Source organism: Barbus barbus (genome assembly GCF_936440315.1).
Source record: "Barbus barbus genome assembly, chromosome: 16".
Lineage (NCBI taxonomy): Eukaryota > Metazoa > Chordata > Actinopteri > Cypriniformes > Cyprinidae > Barbus > Barbus barbus.
In genome coordinates, this window is record NC_136744.1 from 13,282,940 (window position 1) to 13,297,081 (window position 14,142).

At 36.3% G+C, this 14,142-nt stretch overlaps 1 protein-coding gene across 1 annotated transcript in view; it reads left to right on the plus strand.

Moving 5' to 3' along the window:
* The window catches only part of LOC306882266 (attractin-like protein 1), a 268,000-nt gene that overhangs the window by 20,053 nt on the left and 233,805 nt on the right, over positions 1-14,142 (plus strand). Inside the window, exons 3-8 of the mRNA XM_079436781.1 lie at positions 452-565; positions 1,593-1,721; positions 3,154-3,362; positions 5,387-5,561; positions 6,054-6,141; positions 11,518-11,773. Coding sequence (XP_079292907.1) covers positions 452-565; positions 1,593-1,721; positions 3,154-3,362; positions 5,387-5,561; positions 6,054-6,141; positions 11,518-11,773 — 971 coding nt within the window. The remainder of the gene's footprint in view (positions 1-451; positions 566-1,592; positions 1,722-3,153; positions 3,363-5,386; positions 5,562-6,053; positions 6,142-11,517; positions 11,774-14,142) is intronic.

Genomic DNA, 14,142 nt, shown 5'->3' on the forward strand with positions numbered 1-14,142 from the left:
ATTAGGAGTATCTTCTAAAAGTGGCGGGACCAATCCATGGGAGCCAAAATTCCTGCTGGTTGGTAGGTGATCAAATACTTTTTTGACTTACTAAAATGTAAATCTTTTTTTTTAACATTTGTATGCTGCTTTTTTCTGGATTTTTTGTTTTATATTCTCTCTATCAGTTGAAATAAACCTACCATACAAATGATAAACCCTTCTTTTTTGTTTTTAATTGGGCAAACTTACAAAATCAGCAGGGGATCAAATAATTATTTCCCTCACTGTATATTTATTATTTACCAAATGTTTTTGTTCAAAGCAACTTACAAAAGTAGAATTCAAATAAAAAAAATGTTTGGAGCTAAATTTTTATTTATTTATGTGACATTAGTGGATATTAGATTTAAATGCATTTATCTTATTATTAATTATAAAAAAATAACACATTTTCTGCTTTATATTTTAGCCCAAATGCTGTGCTCAGGTTGAAGTTCAACCATTTTGCCACAGAGTGCAGTTGGGATCACATGTATGTCTTTGATGGAGACTCGATTTACGCACCTTTGGTAGCTGTGTTTAGGTAAGTGATATTGGAGTCAAAGTCATTAATACACACAAACTGACACAGCAGATACAAATGTCAATTCATGTCAAACAGAATTGCATTTTGTTGGCCTAAGACAGTGCATATAATCTCAAAATCAAATCAGACTACGTCACCCATAAAATTTGCTAAAAAAATGTTTGCTGATGTTTCATTTGTGTGAACTTGTGACTTTTTTCCCTTAGCAATACAGTAATTTAATTGAAAGCATAGCGAGGGTGTTAACCTCTGTTCACCCACTAAATTTAGTTTATTTCCCAGTTCATAATTTAGCCTCATCTGCAATCATTAAGGAAATTAATGATGAATGCTTTAATTAAAATGGCTAGAATGTAGCGTAATAAATGGCAGGGCCATTTAACAGTGCCCACAAATGGCAATTTACTGCTGATTTTTGGAATTGCTGTTGACAAACTAAATTACACTTGATTTTGCAAAAAAACCTACAGCGATTAGAAAAATGGAACATGCAAATTGCCCCAAAAGAACTCTGTAGTGACCATCCACTTCTATGAAGCACTGCGAATTACGTAGTAAAGTCAGTCTCCCTATGCTTTTTAACTACCTAAGTTAGGTACCACATTAAAAATGAAAGCAGTCTGTTTGCTTCACTCTATTTTCTCTATCCTTTCTCTCTTTTTCTTTTTCTTTTCTTCTACCTCTCAAATGTTATCTCTTATGCCTTTTTAATGGGATAGGCCTTGTTTTCAGATGACCTGCTGTGTACTTTAGTGTGTGTGTTTGTGTCTTCATGTTGGTGTGCAGTGTCTGGTCCATTGCATCTCTGTGGTCGTCCATTTTGTTGTGCTGAAGCACTGATAGTGAGCTTATCCTCTTCCTTATTAGTAGAATATTGGACAGTCAAGAGCATGCAGTAGAGATTTATCCTGCGTGTGATGCTGCTTGCTTAGCAACAGCTGTCTTCATGCTGAGTGGAATATGTGAACACAAAGGAAGGAAGTCTTTCCTGTCTCATTTGTGTGTCATACTCTTGCATGTCCAGTGGCCTGGTTGTCCCTGAGACTAAAGGAAATGAAACCATTCCTGAGGTGGTGACCACATCTGGATATGCATTGTTACACTTCTTCAGTGATGCTGCCTACAATCTTACAGGATTCAACATCTTGTATTCGTGAGTATGGTTATACAGTCACAATGCTTTAATGTATATATATAATATGAGCAAATATGAGCAAAGGTGGCTGTGAAAATAAATCTGCATTGTTTATCCTTTTGATCTTCCTTTCAACAATTCACAGAATTCTAACCTAGCATTGAAGTAAAACAACTGAATCTCATGATGAAATAAATGTTTTTCTCCAATGCTTGTTGGCCACAATTATTGGCACCCCTAGAAATTAAAATATGAGTAAAATATCTCTAAAGTGTATTCCCATTCATATTTACATTTTTTTAGCACACCAGAGTGATTAGGAGCATGAAATTGTCCAGCCATGACTATGAGGAACACAAAGGCCAAATTCCCTTAATCATCCATCACAAGGTGTAAGACCAAAGAATATAGTTCTGATGTGCAGAACAAGATTGTTGAGCTTCACAAAATAAAAAGTGGCTGTAAGAAAAGTGCTAAAGCATTGAAAATCCTCATTTCCACCATTTGGGCAATAATTAAGAGGTTCTAAAGATGATACAAATCTGCCTGGAAGAGGACGTGTGTCTATATCGTCCTAATGCACGGTGAGGAGGGGAGTTTAAGTGGCCAAAGACTCTCCAAGGACCACAGCTGGAGAATTGCAGAGATTAGTTGAGTCTTGGGGTCAGATAACCTAAAAACATATCAAACAGCCCTTACATCACCACATGTTGTTCGGGAGGGTTTCAAGAAAAATTCTCCTTGCTCATCCAAAAACAAACTCCAGCATATTCAGTTGTCAGACACGACTGGAACTTTAAATGGCACTGGCTTCTACGGTCAGATGAAACTAAAAAAGCCAAGCTTTTTAGCAGCAAACCCACCAGATGGGTTTAGTACAAACAGGGATAAAGAGCACCCAATGCCTTGCCCACTGTTAAAAATACTGCTGTATCTTTAATGTTGTGGGCCTGTTTTTCTGCCGGAGGTCCTGGACATCTTGTTTAGATGCATGACATCATGGATTCTATCAAATACCAACAGATAAAAACAATCTAAACTGCTTATCTAGACTGCCTCTGTTAGAAATCTTATAATGAGGCGTGGTTGGATCTTCCATCAGGATAATAATCCAAAACAAACATCAAAATCAACACAAAAATGGGTCACTGAGCACAAAATTAAGCTTTTGTCATGACCATCCCAGTCCTCTGACCTGAAACCATATAGAAAATTAGTGGGGTGAACTGAAGAGAAGCAACAACATGGAGCTGTGAATCTAAAGGGTCTGGAGTGATTCTGGATGAAGGAATGGTCTCTGATCTCTTGTCAGGTGTTCTCTAACCTCATCAGGCATCATAGGAGAACACATTTAATTAAGAGAAAGCACAATGAGACCCCTCCCCCCTTTCAATTGTTATATAATCAATATATACATTCCTGACCACTCTCCCCCTGCTGCGTTTTTCAGGATCAACTCCTGTCCTAATAACTGTTCAGGTCATGGAAGGTGTACAACGGGTAACTCCATCTCCAGCAGTGTTTACTGCGAGTGTGAGCGATACTGGAAAGGTGAGGCCTGTGATATTCCCTACTGTTGGGATGACTGTGGCAGTCCTGACCGTGGATACTGCGACCTCACTGGAGAAAAGCTCTGTGTCTGCAATGATAGCTGGCAAGGTGAGGGGCAAGTAATGGTCTCCAAAACTGTCAGATTTTTTGATAATGTAAATCTTCTCGTACACTACTGTTCAGTTACTGGCCAGCAAGATTTGTTTTGTAAGAATTTAATACTTTTATTCAGCAAGGATGCATTGAATTCACAAGTGATATTAAAGACATTTATAATGTTGTAAAATAATTATATTTCAAATAAATGTTGTTCTTTATATTCATCAATTAAACCATAACAAATGTTTCCTTTTATTTTCCAAGAATATTTTCTGAAGAATCATGTGACACTGAAGACTAGAGTAATGGTGCTGAAAATTCAGCTTTGCCATCTCAGAAATCAATTACATTTTAAAGTAAATTATAAAAAGTACATGCAATTTAGAATGTAATATTTCACTGTATAACTGTTACTTCTTCCAAAAGCATAAACATAAAATATTACATACTTTCTATTTTTTAAGGGTAGTTTACATTTGTGCATTTTGCCTATATTAATTTTTCAAACTCCATGTGACTGCAAATACATAAAAAAATCCTTAAAACCACCTAATTAAACACACCAGTAACAAAATCACAATGAGTCTAGTTTTATGTCAGTAGTGCCACCTGCTGGTTATCCGTGTATAATTTTATGATGCACGTTCAACATCTGTTGAAAGTAATAAAAATATATCTATGAATATTAGCAATTATACATGTATATAATTGCAAATATTGATTTTATTAGTGTACAGTTTCAATTGTATTTGGTTAATGTACATAATGTTTCGATATTTAAAGACCCCCTGTGGTGAAAATCAAGTTTTTAACGTTGTTTACAATGTCTGTCTGGTATTTTAAAATGCTTAAAGAAAACCATTTGCAAAGTTATAGAATTTAGAATTTCAAAAACGCCTGGGCGGGGCTTTTCATATCTGGTCATAGTTTCTGTTTACAACGGTTTTTTTGCCGCGTTGCGCGTTGTAGCCAATCACAGACATACCTGTTGATTTTATGAACGCAATCAGAGATGTTTAGGTAACGTTAAGTCAGAATCCACTCACCGCTGATAAAACGCCGGAGTTTTGTCCAAGGTGCTCTCATTATACCAAACAAGGTGCAAATAAGATGCAAGTATGATGATGTGACTCAATAAGAGATTAATTGGACAATTTAGAGATTCAGAAGTGACAGTTTTTATTCATATAAATTAGCTAAGGGGAGCGCGTAATCCATACAGAATATATTCACTCTCAGATAACTGTTTATCTAGTATTGCCATTGTGTAGTGTTTAACGTTGGTACATAAGATAAATTAGTGTACAAGTGGAGAAAGCTGGTGTTTTTGAGTGGTTAATATATTCATGTCTCCGCGCATGCTAAGTGAGGTAACTTAACGTTAATGTTGTTGTTACATTCATGGCATAAAAACATTATTTGCCTGGGGAAAGCATTTAAACATGTAATTTTGATTAACAAAGATAAGTTTTAAGAGATAAAATTAGTGATTGCAGGGGGATTTTAAAGTGGTTATTTTTGGAGGTCTATTCTTCAGATGCTAAGATGATTCGCGGTTGTTTCATGTCTTTATGATGGAGACCACTGGAGAAATGTTGGGAAAAGACTGTCCTCTCTGGCGGTTAGAGAGGGGCTTTTACTAACCGCTAGATGGCAGTGCTGGATCATTTTTAAATTAGTCCTTCAAAAGTGTAGCTGCTTATTTGTAATAGTTCATAGTATGTGTAACAACAACAAAACAGTTTTAATATATATATTTTTTATGCTCCTTTTTATTATTACAATTTTTATCACCAGTTATTCAGCAATTTTTAACACATGCACTTATGATTAGGTTTCTGGGGTTTGATTTATCAGAGCATTTGTAATTCAAGGAAAGAAACAGCATATTTGGCTGAGGTATTTGACTTATCAAGCTGTTGACAGTTCTGGTCCATATCCCTCAGTGTTTGTTCAGAGTCTTAAACTAGACACACACAGCTTCTGTGAACACACACTTCTCTGTTTCTTATCTGACTTCTTTCTCATCTCAGGTCCAGATTGCTCTTTAAAAGTTCCTTCGGCTGAGCCGTACTGGTTTCTGCCTAACGTGAAGCCTGATGGACAGTCCCTAGGCCGGGCTTCCCATAAAGCAGTGATTCATGGGAAGCTGATGTGGGTGATTGGAGGGTTCACCTTTAACTACAGCTCCTTTCAGATGGTAATAAAGTAAGTTCTGCCGCCTGGCGACATAATAAGCCAATATTTTGTACTTAATTTAATGCATCTGCATGCATCACATCACTTGTGTCTATAACAATTGTTGATGCACACTTTCTTTTTTTTATTTACACATTTTTATACAAAATTCTTAAGCTGCACAACTGATTTTACCATTGTAATAATAAATGTACCAAATCAGTATATTATAATGATTTTTGAAGGATCATGTGACACTAAAGACTAGAGCAATGGCTGATGAAAATTCAACCTTGTCAGCACAAAAATAAATCACATTTCGAAATATATTAAAATAGAAAAAAGTTTGTTATAATATTTAATATGTAATATTTTTTACAGTACTATTTTTTTAAAGCATTTTGATCAACCTCTTTCACAAATATAAAAAAAAATTAATTACTGTAAACATTTTATCAACTTGCAAAAAATGTGCAGCACTTTCTCTTCCTTCCTTTTTTATTATGTTCCTCTGTTTTGCAGCTATAATCTAGAAAGCAGCACATGGGATGTAATACCAATCAACGGTGGCCCTCTGCAGCGCTATGGACACTCACTGGCTCTTCACAAGGTAAACACACTTCTAATTACCATACCTTGCATAATAATGCCTCAGTGAGGGATTTGACTGTTTGCAATTAAAATACATAGCCTGTGATTTACATTTGAGAAGCTGTGACCTCAGTCATTGTTGTCCGTAATGTTACAGGGTCAGATAGTGTTTAGCTGCATGTTGCATCGAGTTGCATATACTTTCATTATTTTGTAGCAACAGTGCCCACTAGTGTTTATTTAGAGTAGTTTTTATCAGGTAATGTAGTAATCATGGCATTATAAAACCCTGACAGTTTATGCTTTAGTGCTATTTAAAAGATGGTGTTAAATGATATATATTCTCTTGATTTCTCATGTGCTCTCTTTTTCCTGGGTGTCATGCTTCCCTCTGTAGGAGAGTTCACACTTAATAGTATTCCAGGGTAAGCTTCAGGGTGATTTGGTATGAGAGATTCTTACACCAGTGATTTAAGTTCAAGTTCAAGTCGAGCTTTATTGTCATTCCGCTACATGTGGGGACATACAGTGGAACGAAATGTCGTGCCTCGCAGGACCACGGTGCTACATAAATACAGACATACAACAATGAAGTAAAAAACACTATAAACCTATACACAACTAACCTACTGTCTATATATAAGTATTTACCCTATACAAACTAAAAAATAGAAGATAAAAAATACAAACTATACAAATGCTTCACATAAATATTTACCCTATACAAACTAAAAATAAAAGATAAAAAATACAAACTATACGAATGCTTCACAAATACTGTACATGTGCAAAGAGAAACATTTTGAGTCAAGCAGCTGGTTTGGAGAAAAAACAACTTCCTCTTTCCAAATCTGACTGCACTTACTTCTCTTTGTTTATTTTACTAGTTAAATGAACAGGCTGTCATAAAAACAGTTAAAGTCAGCTACGTATTCATTTGTTTCCGTAAAGTGGTAAGTTTTGCTTTGTCTGGACTGACAAAAGAAAACCTGCTGCATTGGCCGGGAATCGAACCCGGGCCTCCCGCGTGGCAGGCGAGAATTCTACCACTGAACCACCAATGCTCACATGAAAGAACAGTGGGAGTTCCCGTGGTCATGTGGGGCTGAGGCACACATGGCGGCTAAAACCAATGCAATGAAAGCAGGAGTGTTAGCACAGAGAGTAGAGAATCCAGGAGTGTAAATCAGAAAAGGGAAGAACTAGAGAAATGAAAGGAAGTGTGCACACTGTGGAATGTGTAGCGTGTAACTGAGGGTATGATGAATGCAGTATCACATGACCACGGGAACTCCCACTGTTCTTTCGTGTGAGCATTGGTGGTTCAGTGGTAGAATTCTCGCCTGCCACGCGGGAGGCCCGGGTTCGATTCCCGGCCAATGCAGCGCAACTTTTCTTTTGACAGTTCAGAGAAAAGTGACGAATTTTTTGGCACATTAGCGTAAGTACTTAGCTTAGCCTGCGTGTTTCACAAATAGAATGAAGAAAGTAAAGGAATAATAGCAGAAACGGCTGGAAAGAGGAAGATAAAAACTATTTTTGCTGCTATTATTGTGACAATTTATAAAAAAAAAATACATATCGAATCAAATGGTTCACATACTTTTTCCTTCTTTCTGTGGAAAAATAATAAAAAAATAAATGTAGTGTAAATCAAGTCTGGGTGTGTGAACTGAGATATCAAATCAGTCAAATCAGAGTCGTTTATTGTCAAATGTACAAGTACTACCATGTATGAAGTACACTGAAAATCTTACTTGAATGATTTTTCACAGACTTATAAACAAGACAGAATACAATAGGCATTATTGCTGCAGTATGTACAAAAATATGCACAAGAATAGACTGGACTCACCTAGAAAGCCACTGTCATCCCTCTAGGTAAGGTTTTTGTTTGGATGAGCTTCATTTTGTTTAGATAACGAACTATAACTGGATGTAATTTTGGCTGAGATGCGTGCTGTCATGCACAACTGAGATGTATGTTTAATTTAAGAAATGGGGTGAAGTTATTCCATACACAATTGTGAATCACATTCTTTCCTATGAATTTTCCACCGCAGGGTGTTCGTTTTCACCGCCAGAGCCTGTGATAATGTCTGCGGATTCATAAGAATGTTTATACTGCTAATGGTTTCTAAGATACGCTCACTGAGTCTGAAGGAAATAAGCAGGAACTTTCTCTCAGTCCACAGTGTAAACTGGTTTCACCGGGCTGCTTTTAAAAGGGTCATCGGATGCCCATTTTGCACAAGTTGATATGATTCTTTAGGGTCTTAATGAAAGGTCTGTAACATACTATGGTTAAAATTCTAAACGCTGATCTAGTCCATGTTTCTTTAAATCCTAGTGAGCTCTGCTGACTCCGCCCCTCTCTTCCGTGGAGTGACGAGCAGACAATATATGTGTAGATCCCTATTCGACCGCTCCAGAAACGTTGACGCATCAGTCATCTCACATTCACCATAATAATCTAAAGTCTAAAGTCGTGATGTATTGTCAAGTATGGTGACCCATACTCGAAATTGGTGCTCTGCGTTTAACCCATCCAAGTGCACACACACAGCAGTGAGTAGTGAACAAATGCACACACACACACACACACACACACCCCCACCCACCCACCCGGAGCAGTGGGCAGCCATTTATGCTGCGGCGCCCGGGGAGCAGTTGGGGGTTCGGTGTCTTGCTCAAGGGCACCTCAGTCGTGGTATTGAGGGTGGAGAGAGCGCTGGACATTCACTCCCCCCACCTACAATTCCTGCCGGCCGGGGATTCGAACCAATGAAGATTCAAAGATATACAAGCGTATAACTTGCTGTTGCAGACACACACAGTCAAATATTCGCAGACTGTTCCAAAAATGGCGGATGGCTTACGTATTGCGGCCCATAGGAACAGTCGATAATGAGGCATGCAGGTATACATATCTATGGAGCGTACTAAACTTCAGCCGTGAAACTGGCTAACTAACACTTTATTAGGAAAGGCGATTTGCAAAGATTCATAAAAACCCTTATACTCACTTCTTCTGTAGATAAAGCTGGGTCATGAATGATTTTGGCGAAAATAGACGCATTTATGTAGATCGGGGATCGGCGCATTCACTTCAAAGCGAAAGTAGCGTTAATCTTCTGGTCTTCAGCGGCTCAGATGTCAGGAGTAACTGACGACTGCTGTATTCATTATTATATCTAACAACTAAACACTTAAATCGCTTATTTGGAGACATCTTGTCTTCCCCTGCACAGAGGCGGACACTTCTCAGCTCACTCAGGGCGGGTCTAAGGTAAGACGGTCTTGTCAATCATCTCTCGTGGGAGGGGTCTGTACAGAACTACGTCATTCTGACAGGACTCTCAGAACAGCCTGATTTGAGGAAGGGGATTTAAAAAAATCATTTTATCATTTTAGGATGGATGTGTACACTCACTTTGAACACATTTTTGTTCAAACAACTTGTAAAGTGAATTTTGTAACCGATGACTCCTTTAAGTTAGTATAATACAGCAGTGGATATACCTGTGCAGCAAATTAGTGGTCACCAAGACTTCACACTTGTTCATTATGCATATATACATACACTTTCTCTCTCCTGCACAGTGCACATTGTTTTAAATAGGCTGTTTTCATTGTGGAAAAAGGTCCCTGGCAAATGGACAAATTAAAATCATTGTTTTGTCCAAAATACACATGACTGTGTTTCATTAAGCTGTCATCTGGCAGATGTCTTTATTTGTCGAATGCACTTTGATGATAGGAATGCAGTAGCAGGCTAGTGAATGTGCATTTACAGAGGATTAGAGGTTGTGCATGCTTGTGTGTGTGTACATGCATATGAGTTCAGTCAGCAGAATATGAGATGGCCTTTTGCTTACTGTTTCATGAATCATAAAGCGGCTGTCTGCACTTTTATCTGAACCAAACAAATGTGCAGATATCCTCAAATTCTTCTTTTCCATTCTGATAGCCAACCATTGCCTTCGAATATCAACAAAGTACAAAACACAGGGTTGCATTTATACATACTGCATGGCATTTATTTATAAACTGCCGTTCAAAAGATTGTGATCAGTTATCAAAAATATATATTGTGAAATATTGCAATTTAAAATAACGGTTTTCTTTTTTTTAATATATAAATTCAGCCATTACTTCAGTCTTCAATTTCACATGGTTCTTCAGAAATCAATCTAATATGCTGATTTATTATCAGTATTGGAAACAGTTGTGCTGCTAATTTAAAAAAAAAAAAATGCAACCTGTAATTTTTTTTTTTTTTTTCAGGATTTTTTCATGAATAAAAAGTTAAAAAGAACAGTATTTATTTTAAAAATAAATCTTCTTTTTAACTTTTTGTTTCATCAAAGAATTAAAAAAAAAAATGTTTCCAACACTGATAATAAATCAGCATATTAGGATGATTTCTGAAGGATCATGTCACACTAAAGACTGGGGTGTAATGATGCTGAAAATTCAATATAAAATAAATAATAGAAATAAATAATAGTTTAAAGTATATTAAAAATAGAAAACCATTATTTTAAATTGTAATAATATTTCATAATATTGCTGTTCTTTTTCTGTATTTTTGATCAAATAAATGCAGCCTTGACGAGCAGAGACTTAATTGTTAAAATATTCATTTTATATTTGAAATTTTGACTATATCTTCAAATGTAATTAATTTCTGTGAGGCAAAACTGATTTTTCAGTAGCAATTTCTCCATATAACGTGTCACGTGATTCAACCAAAATTCTAATTATCAACAGTTGTGCTGCTTAATATCTTTGTGCAATATTTTGTCTTTGATAAAATGTGAAAAAACAGCATTTATTTAAAATAGAAATATTTTGTCACATTATAAATGTATTTACTGGAATTTTTCGTTCAATGTAATACGTCTTTGATTAATAAAATAATTTCTTAAATCTTACTGACCTCAAACTTTCGAATGATACTATAAGCAATTAATAAAAAGTACAAATAGTAACTTTTGTATTTTTATGTAATGATTACAAGACACCTATAGTTTAAATGGAGTTCAGGAGATTGGTCTTTTTGACCTGGGATCAGCTCATAACCTTTCTAAACTTTGTAAACACAACATTGCGATAGTAAAGAGACTATTTTTCCGTAGTTATACGCTCAAGTTCGAGTCTTGTTTTTGTTAGTTAAAGAGATGCAGCAGTGTCACAAGGCTTGAATTTGTTCTCCATGGAGTCCTTTCCAGATGCAGTGTATTGATTGGCTGTTTACACAGGAGAATATGTGCTACTGCTAAGCGGGTAAATTGGTCTCCAACTTTTGCTCAGCCTGAAGTGATGTAATACCTCAAATGCTTGTACAAGAACTCATTATATCATCTTAATTTCTCTGCTCTATCCTTTACAGGATGATATCTACATGTTTGGTGGGAAGCTGGAGGCAGGCTCCGGGAATGTAACAGATGAACTGTGGTTATTTGATACACGTAGCCGGTCTTGGTCCCTCAGAACACCCAGCCCTGGCCTGCAGGTCCAACCCTTCGGTGTGGAGGGACATACTGCTCACATAGTGGACAACAGGAATGGAGAACCCATCATGGTGGTGCTTTTTGGCTATTCACCCATTTACAGCTACCTCAGCCTTGTCCAGGAGTACAACATTCGTAAGTGCAGATATGTGCCTTGAAATAGATTCAGGATTGCATTTTTGAGAAAAATATTCTTCACGTGATGTCAATGCTGACAAATGCAGACAGTTCCTCTTGGCTTCCAGCAGATGGCAGTGTATTATATTTAATTAGTGCAGTTCTTTAGTGATGACATGGTGAGTTGACATGGCCAGTCTCATTAAAGTGAAGGTTTTCCGCTTTCTTTTCTTTCAGTGGTATTTTCTACTTGACTCAACACAAATACACACCTACTCAAAAGCACACTCATGCTTTAGGTCATTAAGAAGTGGTGGTACCTGAAGTGCACTGTCTGGGATTGAACAATGATTAATGTGTCTGAGCTCTGTTCAGACTCCTCTTAAATCTCTCTTTCTTATGCTTTCTCCCTCTTGCTCTTTTTTCTGGTCGTACTCTCTAAATGAATACATGAGCCTATTAGAGCTGGTGAAAAGGATGGCAGTCGCTCCCCACTACACATCTGTTAAAATTGATGAAATAAAAAGCTTGGCGAAATTTGAATGATGCAATATTTGAAGAGAAGTTTTTATTAAACTTTAGATATAGGTATAAATACAGTGATGTAACAAGTCAGGATAGCAATGAAAGGCAGAGACTGCTTAACCCTGGGATCCTCTGTCTCTGTAACATTAGTCATGTGTAATTCATTACAGATGTTCTACCAGCAACTAACCACAGTCTTGAAATCAGATGAGAATACTAAATGTTGGCATGTTAGATATAGTTACGCTACAATGTTAACTTATGTTTAAAGTTAGTTTTAATGTATAAATGTATTTTTTATTTCCTTAATTTTAAAGTAACATGTTAAAAAACATTGTTGCATTGGCCGGGAATCGAACCCGGGCCTTTTAGCTAAATGGCCCTAAACCGTTTCCCATTCATTCTCAATGGTAGTGCTAAACCACTACGGATGCAATATTCTTTTGGCCGCTAGCGCTCTCGTGGCGCTCTTCAGTGTTTCGGCACCGCGGGAAGTTTGAATTCGCAGAAGAAGAAAACAGCGGCGGTCTGCCTCTCAGCGCATCTATCAAAGGCAAGATACTTTGTGACATCAGTTCACATTTTGTTACCGTTACTTTGTTCGTTTCCAAACTTTACCCTGTCGGGTTTTGTTTACTATAGTTTAGTGTAGGTTGATTTGTTTGCATGCCAAATTATGAATGAACATAGCTGTAATTTACGTGTCTATGTATTGTTTGTCATCATTAACACGTCCTCTGTTGATTACAAGCTACATTATGAATGAGCGTAACCATTATTTTCATGAAATTACATGTTCAAGTATGTTTTCTAACCATGGTTTTCATTATAGTAACCATAATTTAGCAATGGGATATTAGTAGTAGAATCACAACAATAGATTTACGATTGTTGTTACTGTATTGAGCATTATATTTGCAGTACAGCCATGAAATTGTAAATAAAAAAAATCAGCCTGCCAAGAACCGCAGGATTACTAGAGTTTTCCTATAGTAACTTCCTGGTTGTTTGTATAGTGTGTGTGTTTATTTGTGTGTGTAATTATTGCTTTTTGTAAAATTTCTATTGTGATGTTCTTGTAGAGAGCACTGTTTCTGCACTGCTTGTGCCCTTGCTGTCATCTTTTCCTGGTACCCATGCAGATCCTCACTCAGATACAGGTAAATATTTGACACATCAACTACATCATGCACATAGTTTCTGCAGGTTTTTAAGTCTTAAAATGTCTTAATTTACCCGTATACAAATTAATGGCTTAAGAAAATTTTAAATCAGAGCAGAAGGTCTTAAATTCATAAAATTGTCATTAAATGTTGGATGCAAAGCAAAAAGTGAATGAATCTCTTCCTCTGTATTCTCTCTTGTTTTCCAAAACAAATATCAAACATCTTTCTATCAAGATATGTTTATTTCAGATGCAAATGTAAATGAAGTCTTGAAAAATGTAATAAAATTAAATGAGTTTAATCTTAAAACAATAACAACTATCTGTCAATGAGTTATCAAAACTTAAATTAAGGTCACTTTTTTGCAAAATGGCAGATATTAGTTCTTGTTTTAATCGCAAAATCACTTCAAACAAGACTCTGTATTTCATGTCATTTTGTATCTCCAAGTAAATGTATCTTTATTTAAGAATCCTTAGGCATTTGCACTGGAAAACAAGACAAAAATACCGATAAAGAAAATCACTTTAGTTTTGCAGCAGGATCTGATGCTACAATAAAAGATATTTCCATATTATAGTGTCTGGAGCTGAGTTTTTCAGTGAGTTTTTGTAAAATGAATTTAAAATTTATGAATATCTGTTGAAAGTTGTATTTTCAAACTGAAGTTAATAAAACTCATTGTGTTTCTCTCCA